This window comes from Hippocampus bargibanti, linkage group LG02, assembly GCF_051943395.1.
Source record: "Hippocampus bargibanti isolate YZ-2025 linkage group LG02, ASM5194339v1, whole genome shotgun sequence".
NCBI lineage: Eukaryota > Metazoa > Chordata > Actinopteri > Syngnathiformes > Syngnathidae > Hippocampus > Hippocampus bargibanti.
This window is the reverse complement of record NC_142735.1, coordinates 31,553,195-31,574,412: the sequence shown is the minus strand read 5'-3', so window position 1 is coordinate 31,574,412 and position 21,218 is coordinate 31,553,195. Positions and strand designations below refer to the sequence as shown.

The window sequence follows — 21,218 nt, the reverse complement described above, 5'->3', positions numbered from 1 at the left end:
TGTTGATTTTATGGGAGAGGGCGGTGGGGTTAACATTTAGACCCAATCCGTCACTGTTACTTAAATTTCCGAGGACAAGTGGATAATTTACAACAAGTTAAGAAGCGAACTTTTGTAGGTCTTAAAAAGGCCATGTTAGTGATCGATTGTTTTTTTTTTTACAAATGTCCCAATTGTGTGATTATTAAAGGCTTTCTTAGTATCATTTTCACCCGAGGAATATCGTTAGATGGCGGTAATGTTCGTAAACAGCCCTTAAACCCACTCGGAAGCCGAGGAACGTCATTTCCGCGCGGAAAAAGACGGCGATGTTGCGATAAATACGACCCGAGGATCATGTTGAATGCGGCGCGCGTAGCTGTAACCTTGGGGCTCGCGCTCCGGCGCTCCGCAAGATGGACCCTGCCACTTCCAGGTTCAAAGGCCCCTTCGGGACGCGCCTCCAGTAGCCAAACGCACGGCGGACAGTCGCGTGTACGCGAACGGAGCTGCACGGTGGATCCCGCCCGGGAAGAATGCTTCTGGTTTGAGGAGCTCGAAGGTCGGCATTGCGCATGCGCGGGACACGAACTTCACGCTCAACCATAATACAAAATGTCGAGCTTTCACTGTGTTGGATGCTCTCATATGTGTAGGTTTTTGTATTGTGCGTTGTTTACCTTTCTCTGAATAGACTGGTCCACAACGGGTGGAGTGTGGAGGATGGAATCAGAATCAGAAATTAATTAGGTACGCTACAGTGACCGATATTCCACCGCGATTGTTTCTGTTCAGTGAACCGAGCGCACTCTACTCGCAGTCGTATATCATTGCATTTTTTTGAAGTACGTATGTGACAGGTTGTAAATTATCGTATTTCCTATTTTGGTTACATTCGCGTAGTTCTATTGGTTTACAAATGATATATATCGAAAATGTTTATTTAAACATGGAACGCCTGCTTCGGTTCATGTTTCGTGTCGGACCGATTTAGATCGTTGGACCGGAAATTGTTGTGCGCGTACGTTTGCATTAGATCGGGGCATTCGAAGTAAACCACTGTTGAGTCAAGACGTATCACATTGCTTGTCTTGTGGTTTTTTTCTGGATCCCACAACACCGTATCTCCCTTACTATAGTGGAGAGCGCAACATTTTGGAGGCACCGCTGGGATATTTGCGTTCGAGTGTTGTCTACTCGCCGTGGGTAGAAGCTCGCGCCGAATATCCCCAATCAACCCAGTCGGAGTGGCGTCGCCGTTTACTGGTTTGTTTCTACATGTGCTCTAGTTGCATCTCTGTGCGTACAGCCACCACTAGAGGGCACTGGAAGACTTTGAAGTGAATCCGGCCAGCTGAACTGCGTCTACCCTCTCGAAAATGGCGTTAGAGGAATTACAGTTGGACATCAAAGGCAAGTTATTTGGACTGAATTTTCAACAGTTGTCAGAGTTATGTGCTGAAATCCAAATATCTGGACTGGAAAGAGAGCAACTTACAGGAAAGACTCGAGGCCAACTAATTAATATTGTGTCAACCTACATTGAAAGAGCTGAATTAGAGCTAGAAGATGGAGGAATGTCAGATTTGCTACGTATAAAGGACTTGATTGAAAGTATAAAAGATTTTGAACCAGGAATAGCCAAACCAAGTGAAAAAGGTCGGGATGCAGTGCGAAAGAGAAGCATAGTGCCCCCAGACACTGCCCCCTGGCGCAAAGATTTCAAAATATCTGGACAAATAGGTGAACTCGGACAAAAAGATAAACTCACATTTCCTAATTTGGTCAGACAGATAGAAAGTGGGCTCAGTAAAGGCTACCAGGGGGATGAGATCATCGATGCAGTGGTTCGTGCCATAACACCAGGTCTGCAGTTGAGAAGCTACCTCGAAGGGAAAGAAAATCTTACCCTAACTTCTTTACGAAGGATTCTCCGATCTCACTATCAAGAGAGAGGAGCCACTGAGTTGTACAAGCAGCTCTCATCGGAAGTGCAGACTAATAAAGAGTCCCCACAGAAATTTCTACTGCGTGCAATGGATCTTCGTCAAAGGATTCTTTTTGCATCTCAAGAAGCTGAATCAGGGGTGAAGTATGATCCCACGTTGGTCCAGAGTTTATTCCTGCACACAGTTCTGACGGGGTTACAGAGTGACAATGTAAAGAGTGACATGCAACCTTTCCTCCTGCTAACCACCACATCAGATGAAGTACTGTTAGAAAAATTAAACATGGCATGTGCAAATGAAAAAGAGCGACAGGAAAAAAAGAAAAATGCTGCTGCACGGGTGACAACGCTGAACACTGTCCAGGTAGATGACACACCAGTCCCGATTGGGAAGAAGACAGTCTTAAAGCAGAATACTGTTACTGTGCCGAATGAACTCCTTTCAGAGATCAAAGAGATGAGGTCAGAGATGATGCTGTTAAAAGAGCTGCGTGCAGAAGTGTCCCAGATCAAAGAGACTATTCAGAAACCAACAGCCACTTCTCAGCCCACCAGCGGAGGACCTGAACGCCTGCCTGACCACTACCCTGAACAGGTCGCCTTCACTCCACCTTCACAATATCAGGTAGATCCACCAGCCAGGCACTACTACACCCAGCACTCCCCATCAGCTCTTCAGCAGTACCACCCAGCACCAGGGCCCAGGCCGATGAGGGGGGCAGCACAGTTCCAGCAGCGGTTCGCCCCTCCGCAGTACTACATGCCCCGTCGCCCTCAGCCCAGGTGTTATTCTTGTATTCAGACAGGTGAAGAATATTGTCAGCACTGTTTTAAATGTGGAAGTAGTGAACATTTCAGAGCAGGCTGCAAAGCACAGAACTCAGCTAGGAACCATGCTTTAAACTAGAAAGGGTTACTCCAGTGGGACATGGTGTGACCACAGAGACAGATAGGTCCCAGTGTTACAGTGGTGCTATGAAAATGGAATGTAAGCCCCACACACGTGGCCCCGTTCAGAAGAGACATAAGCAGTCATTTGTCGAGCGTACAGATAAGAACCAGTGTGGCAAATTACCTTCGGTCAGGGAGTTAGTGGGAAAGAAATGTCTTATTCGGTGCTTTTTGGGTAACAAAAGGGTTGAAGCACTCTGGGACTCGGGGTCCCAGGTGTGTGCTGTAGATGAGTTATGGAAACAAACAAACTTACCTGACGTGTCATTGAAAAATGTGAATGAACTTATTGACCCTGATAACACTCTCAATATTGTGGCAGCTAATGGAACGGATATGCCTTATGTAGGATGGCTTGAGATATCATTTAAACTTGGTGCTAATGATCCAGGGCTACTTGTACCAGTATTAGTACTAAAAGGTGACCAGCAACAGTGTCCTATCATAGGGTTTAATGTCATTGAGCGTCTTGTGTTAGATAGCCTCTCTAATGAGTCACAAACAGGGGATACAGAAAAGCTCTTGAAATCGGTTAGACTAGCTTTTCCCCACCTTAAGCGCAATAAAGCTGCCACTTTCATAAAAGCAGTTAGTCTGGGACAAGCACATGAGTACCGTGTAAAAACAACAAATGAGAGATTCACTATAGCCAGGCATAGCTCACTTATTATTCCATGCAAAGTACAGGCTAAGCCCTTTAAGGAAGATGTTACATTGGTTTTTGAGCCAAGTGAAAACCCACAGTGGCCAGATGGCCTCGAGCTTTGTGACTCGTTGGTCTCAGTTAAGGCAGGTTCCATCCCTAGGATAGTTGTTAGTGTCCAGAACCCTACTAATCATGATATTAGGTTTCCAGTAAAGGCTATTATTGGTACAGTGCAGTCGGTAGGGTCTGTCTACCCAGCTAACATATTTAAAAGGGACCTTCCTTCAGTGGTTGTCAATGAGGTCCATGTCCAGAATACCACCATCGCTCTCAGTGAGCAGTGGGACCCCCCAATAGATCTTTCTCATTTGGACGAAGATAAAAGAAAGACCGTTCAGCAGATGTTGAGAGAGGAATCGGCATCATTTTCAAAATCGGACGACGACATAGGGTGTGTGGAAAACCTACAAATGGACATTTTGTTGAAAGACACTGAGCCTGTTTCAAAGACATATATGTCTGTCCCAAAGCCAATGTACAGAGAGGTGAAAGACTATTTACACGACTTGATAGCGCAGGGGTGGGTGGAAAAGTCCACTTCCTCCTACTCATCCCCTGTCGTCTGTGTCAGGAAAAAAGATGGTACACTGCGCTTATGTATTGATTACAGAGAGCTGAACCGGAAAACACACCCTGACCGGCACCCCATCCCACGGGTACAGGACGTGGTGGATAGCCTTGGGGGTAACACCATCTTCTCGCTGCTGGACCAAGGCAAAGCATACCACCAGGGGTTCATGTCCAAAGGGAGCCGACACCTGACTGCCTTCGTGACCCCTTGGGGCCTTTATGAATGGATTCGAATTCCGTTTGGACTCATGAATGCACCAGCAGCGTTCCAGCGGTGTATGGAACAATGTCTGGAGGGGTTACGGGACGAAATATGTGTCCCCTATCTTGATGACATTCTTGTTTTCAGCGGGACATTTGACAACCACGTTGAGGACGTCAGACGAGTGTTGCGACGTCTCAGGGAAAATGGAATAAAACTCAAAGCCCGAAAGTGTGACCTCTTTAAGCCGGAAGTGAGGTACCTCGGCAGGATTGTCTCTGCTGAGGGGAGCAGAATGGACCCGGCAGATACAGCAGCAGTGCGTGCCCTGAAAAACAAGCAGCCAGGCACTGTCGGTGAGCTTCGAGCCATTTTGGGACTATTAAGCTATTATAGGCAATACATCAAAGATTTCTCTTGTATCGCTAGTCCCTTGTATGCTTTGCTTAAAGCCCCTCTGAATGTTGAGACTCAGCAGCATCAAAGACAAAAATGGAAAGTGAGACATAACAGTGTGTCTTCCAACACACGTGTTGAGTGGAGTGATGAGCATCAGTCAGTGTTAGAGCAGCTAATAGACTGTTTAGTTCAACCACCAGTTTTAGGTTTTCCTGACTTCGCGCATCCTTTCATTTTGCATACAGATGCCTCTAACCGGGGTTTAGGTGCTGTGTTGTACCAAAGACAAAATGGCAAACTTTGCGTGATAGCCTATGGCTCTCGGACATTAACTGCAGCTGAGAAGAATTATAATTTACACTCGGGCAAGTTGGAATTTTTGGCGCTTAAGTGGGCGATCACAGACAAGTTTCGTGATTATTTGTACTATGCACCATTCTTCACTGTGTATAGTGACAATAATCCACTCACGTATGTACTGTCGACTGCTAAGTTAAATGCAACTGGGTGCAGGTGGGTCGCAGAACTTTCTGATTTTAATTTTACTGTTAAATATCGTCCCGGTAAGGAAAATGTTGATGCAGACAGTTTATCTAGGATGCCCCTTGATATGGTAACATATATGGAAGGATGTACAAAAGAAATGTCATATGATGCTGTGAGTGCTGCCGTACAAGCGGTTGACCAACAGAACGAGTCTAGTGCAGCTTGGTCTATGGGAATCTCAGCTATGTGTGCCGAGGTGTCACTAAACACACCGATAGCCCCATTGACTGTTGGACAGATCAAGCTAGATCAAGAGACTGACCCCATTATAGGACATATTATTAGATACAAACTGGCGGAGACGAAACCGCTAGGTACTGAACTAAGAAAGCATTGTCCTCAAGTTGTTTGTCTTGTGAGGGAATGGGACAAGCTACACTTTAATGACAGAGGTGTTTTGTACAGAAAAACGGCAAACAGAACCCAACTACTGCTTCCTGAAAAACACAAGGTGACAGTGTTAAAAGAGCTGCATGATGAAATGGGCCACCATGGTGTAGAAAGGACTCTTTCCCTTGTAAGGGATCGTTTTTACTGGCCCTTTATGCAAAAAGAAATAGAGGACTATGTACTGAGAGAGTGTGTGTGCCTAAAACACAAAAAGCCCAACCGTGAGACCAGAGCCCCTCTTACTAATATTGTGACTACTCAGCCTTTTGAACTTGTCTCCGTTGACTTTTTGCATCTTGACAAATGTAAGGGTGGTTATGAATACGTGCTTGTGCTAGTAGACCATTTTACACGTTTCGCTCAAGTTTATGCTACAACGTCCAAAGCTGGCAAAACAGCGGCAGACAAAATCTTTAATGACTATGCTTTAAAGTTTGGGTTCCCCCTTCGAATTCACCATGATCAGGGTGGTGAATTTGAAAATCAACTTTTTGCTCAACTGAAGGAATATTGTGGGGTTGCGGGTTCAAGGACAACCCCCTACCATCCACAGGGAAATGGACAAGTTGAACGATTTAATCGAACACTGATCCAGATGTTAAAGACACTGACAGAGAAACAAAAGAGTAACTGGAAAGACTCACTAAACAAACTCGTTTATGCTTACAACTGTACCAAAAGTGAGGTGACAGGGTTCTCACCTTTTTACTTACTTTATGGACGTTCACCACGTTTGCCAGTTGATATGTTGTTTAGTTTGAATCCAGACTCGAACCAGGGTGAAACCAACCAGAAGGACTATGTGAAGAAGTGGAAACAGGGCATGGAGGAAGCGTATGCGATCACGCAAGAAAATAACAACAAAGCTGCTGCCAGGAGTAAGAGACTATATGACAGTAAACTAAAGTATTCTACCCTGTTGCCCGGTGATCGTGTTCTGGTTCGAAACTTAACCCCACGTGGAGGTTCAGGCAAACTGAGAAACCACTGGGAGGATGTTGTTCATACAGTGGTTCGTCAAGTCAGCCAAGACATTCCAGTTTATGAGCTGAAACCTGAGAGGGGGAAGGGCAGATCTAGGATACTCCACCGCAATCTCTTGCTGCCATGTGATCATTTGCCATTCGAGACTTCACTACAGTCCCAGTCCAAGGAAAAGTCCACTCGGCAACGACCGAACAAGATGCCGGAAATGGATCCGGAAGAGGATGATGAGGAGGATGAGTATTATCCAGTGTTGCATCGCCAGAGCACCCGACCAGACTCACCAGAACCGCGGGACGTGAGCTTTGTGGAGACAACCCACCATGATGACAATCAACTGGGGAATGAACTGCCGGGGACGGAGCCGGGAGCTGCGGAAGTTGACCAATCTCAGGAGGGCAACATTGGTCCGGAAAATGATCCACCTGTGACAGTGTGTCCCCCTTTTCCCCAGCCACCCCCCAGTAATCCTGATATTGGGGGAAATCAACGGCCACGACGAGAACACAGGAGACCCAAGGTATTCACGTATGATCGCCTTGGTTCGCCATCTTGCTACAATGTAGGGACAGTACCATATCATGGTGAACAGACAATGCCTTGGATGTATGGCGCACACCCCTATTATGCCACGAAATACTACAGAAATGGTTAATCGACACTTCGGTTTAATAGAACAGTGAGATGGAAACAAGAAGACCCCGATGAGCCCTGTATAAGTAAAACGGAATGTATGAAAAGAGTTCCAGTCTGTGAATTGTTGATTGTTATAATGTAAACAGAATGTATGAAAAGAGTTCCAGTCTGTAAACTGTTCATTATTATAGTTCATATTTGGATGCAGTTCATAATACCGTGCGTCATTGTTTTGGGCACGTCGTCCAGCGTATTTATGTATTTACTAGTACATATGTTGGGGACAACATCTATTTTGAGGGGGAGTATGTGACAGGTTGTAAATTATCGTATTTCCTATTTTGGTTACATTCGCGTAGTTCTATTGGTTTACAAATGATATATATCGAAAATGTTTATTTAAACATGGAACGCCTGCTTCGGTTCATGTTTCGTGTCGGACCGATTTAGATCGTTGGACCGGAAATTGTTGTGCGCGTACGTTTGCATTAGATCGGGGCATTCGAAGTAAACCACTGTTGAGTCAAGACGTATCACATTGCTTGTCTTGTGGTTTTTTTCTGGATCCCACAACACCGTATCTCCCTTACTATAGTGGAGAGCGCAACACGTACAACAAATAATAACCTGACTTGTAGTTGATCTATTGGAATCAGAAATGGCTTATATGAAAGGCAAATAATAATAATACATTTCATTTCTAAGCGCCTTTCAAAACTCTCAAGGTCACTTTACAGTCACAGGATATTTTTTTCTGTGGGTGAACGGCGGCAGCCAAACGCGCCAGCGTTCACTCAACCCGGAAGTAACTCAAATAAAAAGCAAGCTAGCTAGTGAGTGAAAAGATAGCCAATGGCTACCGAATAGATAGCTAATAATATTAAGCAGATTCTTTACTTACAGACAGTGTAGGTGTTCAATTAGCTGACATGTTTCGGCGGGTAGATAGCTAATAGCTAGTGAATAGATTGCCAATGGCTAGCGTATAGATAGCGAATAGATAGCTAATAGCTAGCGAATAGATCGCCAATGGCTAGCGAATAGATAGCTAATACCTAGGGAATAGATAGCAAAGCTCTCTAGATTATGCTTATTATACCAAAGTAAAGTTTTGTATCATTCATTGAGTTTTATTATTTAATTAGGACAGAAAGGTCAGATTTTGCTTGGACAAAAGTTTTGTCACATACAAAATAATGTAGGAATTAATACATATACAGTGAGACCTCAACTTACAAACACCTTATCTTACAAACTTCTCGTCTTACAAACGTCAAATTTATGAAAATTAAACCTTATAATAAGCACTATTTTCATAATACACACCCACCACGGCTGGCGGAGTGATCTTCGGCGGAAGCACACGACCGAACAGCACCAGAGGTTAAGTTACCAACAGTCCTTATGGAAGGTGACTCTCCTTCCATAAGCCATCAACGACCATGAATAAAACTTTATTTTACAGCACAGTTTATTTCTTTAATTACAGTCCTCATGTAATGCACCTCTCTTTCCAAACAGCAATTCTCTTTGACCTTCGACCTCCAACGCCATTCCATGAAGCCATAAATGACCATCACAAATGTAAATAAAGTGACTTCATGATACAATGCAGTGTATTTCTTTCATTACAATACAATAGCACATTTATTATACATAGAATAAGGTATGTTGTGTGTAGTTTTAAGGCTTATTTAGTTGAAAAGTATATTTTATGGAAACCCGGGAACGGATTATTCCCATTTTAATGGTTTCCTATGGGAATTTTCTTTTTGAGATACACACTTACACTCTCTGTCTGGGAACCAATTAAGTTCGTAAGTTGAGGTCTCACTGTATTTCATTTTGAATACACAAATATGCTACAATAACGTCAGATCATAAAGTCACGATTCCTTAGAAAAAGAATTAATATCGTGTATGGCTCCCGTGAGCTTGGAGGACTTTTGTCAGGGACTGTAGAAAATGATGCCATTCGTGAGCCAAGCCTCACCCACACCCCTCCTCGCAAAGTAGAGTTCCTTTTTTTGTGACGAGCCCTTTAACATTGTTGTCGTTAGATTTCCCGCCGCAGTCGCTCTTTGACCAGCTCTCATGTCCTTTCAGATCCAGAGGAGGAGTTGGTCGTACCAACTTTCACTTTACAGCAAAGTCGGCCTCCACCCTCATCGCCTCCCCGCGCTCCTCAGCGGACTCGCGCGCAACCTAGTTTGAAGGACACCACTGGACCGGACCCCACGTCGGAATCACTCATTCAATTCCATGACACTGATTTCCCGCTGTGCCCGAGTACGGTGGCCTCCTGCAAGAAAAAGAAGAGACCGAAAGATGAGCACAAGATATACGGGACAGCGGATTCGGAGCAACCTGTTAGCGATACCGGCTGCTCGGGCTGCGGCGCCATCCTGCATTGCGCCGACAGTGGCGCGCCGGGGTACTTGCCTAGCGAGAAGTACAAGGTACTGCTCCGGGAGGACCGTCTCGGCAGCGCCACCTGCCAGCGCTGCCACTTGTTGCGCCACCACCAAAAGGCTCTGAACCTGCAAGTGTCCAAGGACGAGTTCCGCCGCGTGGTGCAGCGCATCCGCTCGCAGAAGGCGCTGGTGCTTCTCACTGTGGACCTCATGGATGTCCCTGACTCCATCGTACCGGACCTTCCGGACTTGGTGGGCAGCAACAAGAACGTGGTGGTTCTGGGTAACAAGATTGACCTCTTTCCCGCCGACTCGCCCAACTACCTGCAACGAATCCAACGGCACCTGGGCCGCTTGTGTCAGGATGCCGGCTTCGGGGCTCAGGTGAGCGACATCCACCTGATCAGCGCCAAGACTGGGTACGGCATCGAGGCTTTGATCTCCAGCCTGCAGAGGGCGTGGAAATACAAAGGTGACGTCTACCTGGTGGGAAGCGCTAATTCCGGCAAGTCCACGCTCTTCAATACGCTGCTTCAGTCCGACTACTGCAAGTCCAAAGCCTCCGACGTCATCGGCAAAGCGACCATTTCCCCGTGGCCTGGTGAGCCAGAGGATTACTTGTTGCATTATGTCCCGCAAGAGTTCAGCAAAGGCCGAAATTAGAAGGAAAACTACATAAATAACGCAATGGTGAATCATTGTGGGTCGCAGTCAATTGTGCATAAAGAAGTTTACACAAATTCCCAGTGGACAAATCAGCCCGTTTCCAACAGAGCTTGTGCGCCATCTTGTGCATTTTCTGGGCGCTACGTTGGAGTCAGGATGGCTCGAATTGATACGGAAGGACTTCTTTAATCGATTGCAAACATTTATGCTTTCCTCTTCAGAAGTCTTTGAATCATATTCAGAATCAGAATCAGAATCATCTTTATTGCCAAGTATGTAGAACACACAAGGAATTTGTTTCCGGTAGAACACGCTGCACTAGTATCGTTGTCAAAAAAACTGCTAAGTGGCACTATACAGTTCCATTTTGCCTACTGTTGAAAGAGTTCAAAGAGTTCAAGAGTTAATGGCTTGGGGGAAGAAGCTGTTTAAATGTCTGCTGGATTTGGTGCGCATGGATCGGTAGCGCCTGCCTGAGGGGAGTAGCTGGAAAAGGTGGTGGGCAGGGTGCGGAGGGTCCAGTAGGATTTTCCGCGCCCTAGTTTGGATTCTTGCAGTGTGCAAGTACTCGAGAGTGGGTAGGGCGGTGCCAATGATTTTTTCCGCCGTCCTAACTGTCCGTTGAAGTCGGATTTTATCCATTTTTGTGGCGGCCCCGAACCAAACGGTGATGGAAGAACACAGGATGGATTCGATGACAGCCGTGTAGAAATGTTGCAGCACCTCCTGTGGCAGGCCATGCTTCTTTAGCAGCCTCAGCAAGTCCATTCTCAAGACAGAGTTGGTGTTGACCTCCCACTTCATGTCCTGGGAGACTGTGATTCCCAAGAACTTGAAGGTCTCAACGGTTGACACCAGGCAGTTGGATAGTGTGAGGGGTAGCTGTGGTGATGGATGTTTCCTGAAGTCCACGATCATCTCGACTGTCTTGAGCGTGTTCAGCTCCAGGTTGTGACGGCTGCACCAGAGCTCCAGCTGCTCCACTTGTTGTCGGTACGCAGACTCGTCGCCGTCTTTGATGAGACCGATGACCGTGGTGTCGTCTGCGAACTTGATGAATTTGACAGCTGGGTGCGTTGAGGTGCAGTCGTTCGTGTAGAGAGAGAAGTGTGCTCGAGTGCTCGTGGTTCGTGTTGTGGATGATATATTTCCCAGTCTGACCTGTTGTGTCCGTCCTGTCAGGAAGCTGAGGGTCCACTGGCAGATCGCGGGGGACACACCAAGCTGGAGAAGTTTGGGGATGAGGAGTTCTGGGATGATGGTATTGAACGCAGAGCTGTAGTCCACAAACAGGATCCTTGCATAGGTTCCTGTGTTGTCGAGGTGGTCGAGGATGTGGTGCAGTCCAATGTTGACTGCATCCTCCACAGACCTGTTTGCCCGGTAGGCAAACTGAAGAGGATCTAGCAGAGGTCCGGTGATGTTCTTCAGGTGGTTCAGCATTAGGCGTTCAAAGGACTTCATGACCACAGACGTCAGAGCGACAGGTCTATAGTCGTTCAATCCCGAAGGTGCTGGTTTCTTTGGAACTGGGACGATAGTAGACTGTTTGAAGCAGAATGGGACTTCACACTGCTCGAGGGATCTGTTGAAGATTTGTGTGAAGACCGGAGCCAGCTGGTCAGCGCAGACTCTCAGGCAGGAGGGGGACACTCTGTCAGGTCCTGCAGCTTTCTTGATCTTCTGCTGCTTGAAGAGCCGTCTAACGTCCAGTTCGTGGATCTGTAGGGCAGAGGGCGGAGATACGGTAGTTTCTGGTAATGGTGGGCAGACCGGGGAAATGGTGGTGTCCTTTTCAAATCGGCAAAAGTATGTATTTAACTCATCAGCCATACCATTGTTGTACACTGCTTGGGGGGAAGGTAAACGATAATTTGTTATTGCTTTCAGGCCATTCCACACTGATGCAGAGTCGTTAGCGGAGAACTGTTTCTTAAGCCTCTCCGCATAACTTTTCTTTGCGATGTTAATTTCCTTCGTCAGCCTGTTTCGGGCGAGTTTGTAAACTGCTCGATCGCCGCAACGAGAATAAAGGAAGCGAACTCACGTGGCAAGTAGAATGGCTTGCAGTTGAGAGACAGCGATTCCAAACCAGGGCTGCAGTGTGCGTCGAGCATCGTGACATCGGTGCACCATTCTTCGTTGATGTAGAAGCATAGTCCACCGCCTTTGGATTTCCCCGATTGCTCCGTGTCACGGTCGGCCCGAAGGAGACGGAATCCGGCTAGGTGTAGCGCGGAATCTGGGTGGCGGTCACTGAGCCAGGTCTCAGTGAAGCACAGCGCAGCAGAGCGGGCAAACGTTTTATTGGTCTTTGTGAGAAGCAGAAGTTCGTCCATCTTGTTTGGTAGTGAGCGTAGATTAGCGAGGTGGATCGATGGGAGCGGCGTTCGAAATCCACGCTGCCGTAGCTTGACGAGCACGCCGGCTCGCTTCCCCCTCCTACGCCGGCGTCTCAAAGCTCCATACAGAGCTGCTACGCCGCTCGCGAGCAGCCCCGAAAAACCTTGTAGATTTTGGTGTGTCGGTGAAAATAGTCCAAGAGTGGATATTCATAACTAGATGAGTAACAAGGAAGCATCTTCTCTGAATCTGAACTCTTTGAAGCCATTGTTTTGATTCTGGAGCAGGGCAGTTTGTGAAGGAGTATGCTGGCGTGACGTCACGAACAAGGGGGCGGGACTTTCTTAATCTGCCCAGATCCCAGCTCATTTTTTGGCAGTTTTGGGACACTTTTAGTCATTTTTATGGGTGTTTTGCATTTGACTAACAAATATCAGCCTGCGTGTTTTGGGTATTTTAGATGCTATAAAACAGGGCTGTCAAAGGCATTTTTTGGGCCACATTGTAGTTATGGTTTCCTCTCGAGGCCCGTTATGAATTTGGGGAACCCATTAGAATGTTTAAATCCCTTCAAATATTACATATAGAGCACACAGCAAATTAATGAATAACTCGTTTTCATATCTGAAGTCAAGAATAATGACTTTTATTGTGGTTGACATCCAAAAATATGACATTTTGGCTCAGATTTTAGCAATCATCATTGAATTTAACAAGTTTGATTTGCTTTCGCGGGCCGAAAAAAATGATGTGGCGGGCCGGATTTGGCCCGCGGGCCTTGACTTTGACACCTGTGCTATAAAACGTTTTTCTGATGTCAGTTAGGAAACAAAAAAATGGTGTCGGTTGTCCTTTAATTGAAAACGCTTCCTAAATTCTAAACCCAGGGTGCAAAGGCGCATCCGTGTTCTTTGCGTACACCATTATCGGAAGTGCCTTTCCAAGCGGTTCCGCGGGTCTGCGTTTGAGAAGAATCCACCGCAAATCATACCGACACATACAGGTTCCCCCTATTCGGATAAGAAGCCTGTAGTGCGTGCAACCTCTCCGTTCATGACGTGTCAAAAGAAAGAAAAAGTCTTACAGGACTACCGACACCATTTTTTGTTTCCTAACGGGCATCAGCAAAGTATTTTTCTAAAATACCCAAAACACGCAGGTTCAATTGTTTGTGAAATGCAAAACACCAATAAAAATGACTTAATATGTCCCAAAACTGCAAAATCAGCTCGAGACTGGCAGACACTCCTTCACAAACTGCCTTGCTCCAGAATCAAAACAACAGCTTCAGAGAGTTCAGATTTGGAGAAGATGCTTTCTTGTTACTCATCCAGTTATGAATATACAGTAAAGTCTCGTTATATCGATATTCAAGGGAGTCCGAAAAAATATCGATATAACCGGGACTATCGATATATCCGATATCGATATAACGAGACTTTACTGTAATTCAAATAGTTCTGAAGAGGAAAGCATAAATGTTTGCAATCGATGAAAGAAGTACTTCCGTATCAATTCGATCCGTCTGGACTCCAATATGGCGCACAAGCTCCTTCTTTATGTGTGTTACTGCAATTGGCTGCAACACACAACGATTCACCATCGCGTTATTTATGTAGTTTTCCTTCTAATTTCTCAATCAACATGATGTTTTCAGACGAAAAAAAGTACCCAAAATGCATTGTGTGTCGCTTTCTCGGTCACGGGCGTTCCCTCCGTGATGTCACTTAGGGGATCGTCATCAACTCAAAAACAAGACTTCATAAATATTCAGCGCAAGTCTTAAAAGGTAAAAGATAGCTATATTCGGTGGAATTTTTGTCAAATGCGCTCAGTAGAAGTCATTTGAAGTGATTTTACCAATTATGGACGCAACTTGTCCGGAGGTGTCGGTTGTCCTTTAAATTGAGATTGAAACGTTTGTCATTTCCGCCGGCAAATTCCACGACCACCGAGGAGCGCAGCGGTTTGAGCAAAACGAATAGCCATCTTTGGCGTTTCAATGCTCTGGGTCTGGTTTGCCTCAGGTCGCTACAACAGCGACCTCAATTAGCCGCCAAAAGCTAATGGAGATGATAGGCGAAACCTTTGCCGGTTGCCGTATGACAAATTGTTGTGATTGTCTTTTGCGCCAATGGCGTGGGCAGGGACCACTCTGGACCTGCTCAAGTTCCCCATCATCAACCCCACGCCATACCGGATGTTTCGACGGCACGAGCGCCTCCAGGAATGTCGCCGGCAGGCGGAGGACAACCTCAAAGATCTTCACCGCCAGGGATACTTAGTCGGTACAGGGTGAGACAGGAAGGCACTCCGGGGCCGTGACCCCCGAACCCACTTGCCCTTTTCCGCCCAGGTCGCGTGGGTCGAACTTTCCTGCCCAAAGTCGAACAAGGAACAATCGCCTTTGATTCGGACGCGCTGGCCTTTGGGGAATACGACGACGACGACAAAGAGCGCGGGACCTCCGGTGAGAAACGGGGTTGGTCGAATGAAGTGGCTGGGCGTCCGTTTTAAGTCAAAGTCGGCTTTATTGTCAAATATGCTAATATACATGACATACAGCTGGGGGAAATTTTGGGAGAGCAGCGTTTGCGTGCAACAGTCTGTCGGTAGTTACATTTCGAGTTCTCGTCAAAAAGCTAGCTAGCTTTCTATCTGTATTTAATAGTGACATTCATTGTATTAGCTAGCTAACTATCTAGCTAGATAGCTATCAGCTATAGAGCTATCTAGGTGGCTAGCTATCTAGCTAGCTATCTGTTGGCTATCATCTATCTACTAGCTGGCTAGGTAGCTTTCTATCTGTAGTTGATGGTGACATTTAATGTATTAGCTAGCTGACTAGCTAGCTATCAGCTATAGGGCTATCTAGGTGGCTAGTTATCTGTTGGCTATCTATTACCTATCTACTAGCTGACTAGCTTTCTATCTGTATTTAATAGTGACATTCAGTGTATTAGCTAGCTATCAGCTATAGGGCTATCTAAGTGGCTAGCTATCTAGCTAGTTATCTGTTGACTATTATCTATCTACTAGCTAACTATCTAGCTATATAGCTATCAGCTATAGAGCTATCTAGGTGGCTAGCTATCTAGCTAGCTATCTGTTGGCTATCTATTATCTATCTACTATCTGGCTAGCTAGCTTTCTATCTGTATTTGATGGTGACATTCAATGTATTAGCTAGCTAGCTATCAGCTATAGGGCTAGCTAGGTGGCTAGTTATCTGTTGGCTATCTATTATCTATCTACTAGCTGACTAGCTAGCTTTCTATCTGTATTTAATAGTGACATTCAGTGTATTAGCTAGCTATCAGCTATAGGGCTATCTAGGTGGCTAGCTATCGAGCTAGTTATCTGTTGGCTATCTATTATCTATCTACTAGCTAGCTTTCTATCTGTATTTAATAGTGACATTCAGTGTATTAGCTAGCTATCAGCTATAGGGCTATCTAGGTGGCTAGCTATCTAGCTAGCTATCTGTTGGCTATCTATTATCTATATCTGCTGGCTAGCTAGCTATCTATTTAAGTTACTCCTGGGTTGAGTGAACGCTGGCGCGTGTGGCTGCCGCTGCTCACCCACAGAAAATCTTATCCTGTGACTGTAAAGTGACCTTGAGAGTTTTGAAAGGTGCTGAGAAATGAAATGTATTATTATTAGTAGTAGTAGTAGTCGTAGTAGTAGTATTGTTATTGTTATTTATTATAATGTCCTCTCGGATCGAGCGTGCAAGGCACTTAGAATGACTTTAACAAACATAAAAAACACAAACGGCAATTTGCCGGGAGAGAGAGGGGAGCCGCTGCATGTTCACGCGCCGCCATCTAGGGGAAAAAAAATACAAAATGACAAATAATAATAATAACAAATCAACGTTCATGCAGGAAATGTGGACGACAGTCCGAGCGCGCTGACCTTCAACGAGCTGAAAGATTCGCATTGGCTCTTTGACACACCGGGAATCGCAAAGGAACGCGACGTGAGTCCCGCCGCCGCAGCGATTCGCCGGCTTATCCTCAACCAAGACGAACGTTGCATCACTGTCGACAGATCCTGAGCCTTCTCTGCGAACAGGAAGTGAAAGCTGTGGTTCCTGCACGGCCTATCGTTCCTCGCACGTTCGTCCTGAAGGCCGGAATGACTCTCTTTGTCGGTGCGCTAGCCAGGATTGACTTCTTGGAGGTCAGTTAGCGTCCAAAAACCAGAAGTAACCACTCCCCCCCCCGAGATGAACAATAATAATACATTTCATTTATAAGCGCCTTTCCAAACTCTCAAGATCACTTTACAGTCACAGGATAAGTTTTTCTTTGGTTGAGCAGCGGCAGCCACATGCGCCAGCGTTCACTCAACCCGGAATAACTCAAATAGAAAGAAAGCTAGCCAGCTAGCTAATAAAGAGCTAATAGGTAGTCAGCTAGCTAATATATAGCTAACAGATAGCCAGCTAGCTAGCTAATGCATAGCGACTAGATATCCAGCCAGCTAATAGATAGCTAGCTAGCTGGATAGATAGCCAGCTAGCTAGATAGATAGCTAATAGATAGCAAGCTAGATAGCTAGATATCTAATTGGGTCAGAATGTTTCAGAGCTGACTGGACTGTAATTTGTCTGAATGTTAACATATTATAAGGAAAAACTAAAACATTTAAAATTCAACAAAAACCTCAACCCTGTCAATTTTGAGGGAAAATAAATGAATATTAACTCATTCACTGTCATTCCCGAATTTATCCGGGAATTGACAATTCCGGGGAGGGACAAAAAATCAGTATACTATACAAAACAAAAAAGAGAAAAAAATAGTACAACCAGCCCAAAGTATGAACAAGTAGAAACAGACATCGGCACCGTTCGGCGATCAAGAGCGAAGGCGGACGCCGCCGCCATTTTGTGACGTTGTTTACGTTCCGTCGCACTGCACTTGCTCCATGAAATTGATTATTATTATTATTATTATTATTATTATTTGGCTATCCAGCTCTCTATATACCTAGCTAGCTAACTGGCTATCTGGCTGGCTAGCTATTTGCTATCTAGCTATCTGGCTATGTAGTTAGCTATTCTAGCTTTCTATCTATTTTAGTAACCTCCGGGTTGAGTGAACGCTGGCGTGTGTGGCTGCCGCTGCTCACCCACAGAAAAACGTATGCTGTGACTGTAAAGTGACCTCGAGAGTTTTGAAAGGCGCTTAGAAATTAAATGGATTATTATTATCTCGTCTCTTAGAGCAGCGTGCTTCTAGTGCAGGGATCGGGAACCTATGGCTGGCGAGCCATATATAGCTCTTTTGATGACTGCATATGGCTCGCCGATAAAACTAAATAAATATTCTCGTTTTTTTGCTGTTCATTTCCTGTTGGGGCTGCAGTTGGTGGAAAGCACAATTTTGATTGGATGATACTGGCCGTTATGTTGAAAAAGGTAAAGGCCCCTTTAAATAAGCCCGACGAGTCAAACAAATGACGAGTACACTTCAGCTTGAATGCACCGGAGGATTCGCCTTTGTGGAGAGAAAAGGTTCTGAGGCTAATTTGCAATGAAACAATCCCATCGATGAAACAGTCAAATGTCAGTGGCATTTTAACTAGCCCCATGCTAACGTTAGCATCAATATACTTCTGCGCGAGACAACAGAAAGCAAGTGTGGAAGCTAATGAGCCGTGTGCAGGCTAGCTAGCAGTAACTTCGCCTATGGACCCGGCAAGTTGACTTTCATTCCGATCGTTTGGCTGGATTTTTACCAATCATGAGGAATGGGAAACCATTCATGTTAACGGTGAGTACTATCACAAAGTTATTTTAAATAATACATTCTGACATTTTGTTGAAAAGTGGGCGCGCGTGTGTGCGTGTGCGGCTCTCACTGAAAAACATTTCTAAATATTTTACTTTTATGGCTCTCGAAGTCAAAAAGTTTCCCGACCCCTGTTCTAGTGGGACCAAGAAAGTGATGGTGGCGTGTCAGCACGCGCATGTCAAAATAAAGAAAATTAAATAATCATCCGAAAAATAATTACAATTCTTCTTTATACATTTTGCACTATCCATAACCTTGACCCCCATACCTATATGACCTTCAAATTTCTATTCCCTCTGGTTCCCTCAGATCCTCTTCCTCCCGCCACCTCTGTGTGCCCCCTCCCCCCGCCCGTCTCAGCACGATGGGGGACAGAGCTTTCAGCTGCTCTGCCCCCAAACTCACTTCCTCCCAACATTCGTAACATCGATTCTCTTCCCACCTTCAAATCCCATCTCAAAACCCACTTATTTAAAATTGCATTTTCTGTGTAGCTCTATCTCTTGTTTCTATTTATAATGGTATTATATTTGTGATTGTATTTTAGTGATTATAGTACCTATGCTTGTCTGTGACTGTAAACTGTCCTTGAGAGCTTTGAAGGGCACTTAAAATGAAATGTATTATTATTATTATTATTATTATTATTATCAGTATTATTGGTATTAGTACTAGTAGTATTAGTATTATTAGTATTAGTCGATGAAAAGGTTTCTTCAGCCGTCATCTGTACTTCTTTGAAGGTGTTGCACATTTCGCTTCTTATCCAAGAAACTTCGTCAGTATTAGTATGAGTATTAGTATTAGTATTAGTATTAGTATTAGTATTAGTATTAGTATTAGTATTAGTATTAGTATTATTGGATAAGAAGCGAAAGGTCCGACACCTTCAAAGAAGTACAGATGACGGCTGAAGAAACCTTCTCATCGATGGACCACTCCTGTACGACTGAGAGCTTACACAGACATATTAGTATTATTATCATTATTATTATCAGTATCATTAGTGTTAGTAGTATTAGTATTATTATTATTATTATTAGTAGTATTGGTATTAAAGGGGGCTGGCATCCGTCCCTTGGGGAAAGACTCCCAACATTTCGGCTTGTTGACTTCCAGGGAGAAAAGTCCTGCTGGTTTTCCGTCATGGCATCCGCTCAAGTTCCGGTCCATATCAGCAGTGTGGAAAAAGCCGACGCCCTTTATCGGAAACACGCCGGGTGTGAGCTGCTGGGGGTGAGCGGTGGCCTGCGCATTCCAAATTGGGGTGATGGCGGTGACGGCTTTGTTGTGGTTTCCATCCCACAGGTGCCGTTGGGAGGGACGCAGCGCATGAAAGACTTCCCGGAGTTGGTGCCTCAGGATTTCCGGCTGGAGGGCCGAGGTGACACAGAGGCCGCCGCCGACATCAAGCTGTCGTCCGCAGGTAGGCCACCGCTGACGCCGGTGCCCGCCTTATAGTGACAAAAAAAAAACCCCGCCCATCCAGGTTGGGTGGCGGTGACGGCCATGGAGGACCAACAGCCGCTGCTGAGGCTGCACGGGCCGCCCGCGGCGGCTTATGGCCTGAGGACACCGCCGCTGCTTCCTCACGTGGTTTCCCTGAAGGGGGCGCGCGTCCATAAGTCGACTGCCTACAAAACGCTGACGACGGCAGTGATGCGGGACGGCAACCTGAGGCGGCAGCTGAAGAACGCAAAGAAGAGGAAACCACCTGCGCTCTTATGAATGCATGAAAGCAAAATTCAATTGAGAAAACTTTATTCTACCGAAGTCTGACGTGGTGAGCGCCGATGTGGACAAAAAGGCAGATAGAAAGCTGCGTCAATGAATTCATCTTTGATATTTTCGCTATGTCAATTCGCCAAAATAAAACAAAATTTTACATTGGCATACGAACTATTTAGCTTAGTTTAAACATTAAAGGAAAACCGACACCATTTTTTGTTTCGTAACTGACATCAGAAAAACATTTTATAGCATCTAAAATACCCAAAATACACAGGCTGATATTTTTAGTCAACTGAAAAACACCAATAAAAATGACTTAAAGTCTCCCAAAACTACTTCAAAATTATCCGAGAAAGTTTCAGTTTCAGAAGGTCCCGCCCCCTTGTTCGTGACGTCACGCCAGGACGTCTGCTGTAGAATCAAAACAATGGCTTCAGATTTGGAGAAGATGCTTTCTTGTTACTCATCCAGTTATGAATAGGATTCAAATAGTTCTAGAAGAGGAAAGCATAAATGTTTGCAATCGATTAAAGAAGTCCTTCCGTATCAATTCGAGTCGTCAGGACTCCAATGTACCGTCCCAGAAAATGCAGAAGATGTTGCCTAAGCTCCGTTGGAAATGGGCTGATTTGTCTGCTGGGAATTTGTGTCAACTAGAATCAAATAGTAGTCTTGGTGCAACACACAACGATTCACCATCACATTATTTATGTGTTTTCCTTCTAATTTCGCCATCAACACGGATCAACACGAAGTTTTCCGACCAAACAAAGTACCCAAAATGCATTGTGTGTCACTTTCTCGGTCAGGGGCGTTCCAGACCTGACGTCATGTCAGGCATCGTCATCAACTCGAAAGCAAGACTTCCTGAATATTCAGTGCAAGTCTTAAAACATATCTTACAAATATAGCTATATGTGTTTGAATCTTTGTAAAATGCGCTCAG

The 21,218-nt window shown here is 45.2% G+C and overlaps 1 protein-coding gene across 2 annotated transcripts; it reads left to right on the top strand.

The window, feature by feature from the left end:
- The first annotated feature begins 2 nt into the window (after nt 1–2).
- Nucleotides 3–20,607, top strand: noa1 (nitric oxide associated 1). Of its 2 annotated transcripts, XM_088991003.1 has the most exons (9): nt 3–541; nt 9,418–10,326; nt 14,882–15,022; nt 15,091–15,204; nt 16,625–16,719; nt 16,791–16,922; nt 19,661–19,777; nt 19,850–19,967; nt 20,031–20,607. In XM_088991003.1, exons 1-9 carry the CDS (start codon nt 133–135, stop codon nt 20,267–20,269), a joined length of 2,274 nt encoding a protein of 757 aa, XP_088847129.1. In that variant the 5' UTR covers nt 3–132; the 3' UTR covers nt 20,270–20,607. The 2 variants fall into 2 exon arrangements, with proteins under 2 accessions (XP_088847129.1, XP_088847128.1); XM_088991002.1 differs by having other exon boundaries at nt 19,661–19,967.
- Nucleotides 20,608–21,218: the final 611 nt, after the last annotated feature.

Coding starts and splice junctions, on each gene's coding strand:
- noa1 (XM_088991002.1), top strand. CDS start 133: ATGTTAGTGATCGATTGTTTTTTTTTTTACAAATGTCCCAATTGTGTG. Junction 15,205..16,624: donor CAAAGAGCGCGGGACCTCCG/GTGAGAAACGGG, acceptor ACGTTCATGCAG/GAAATGTGGACGACAGTCCG. Junction 16,720..16,790: donor GAATCGCAAAGGAACGCGAC/GTGAGTCCCGCC, acceptor CACTGTCGACAG/ATCCTGAGCCTTCTCTGCGA.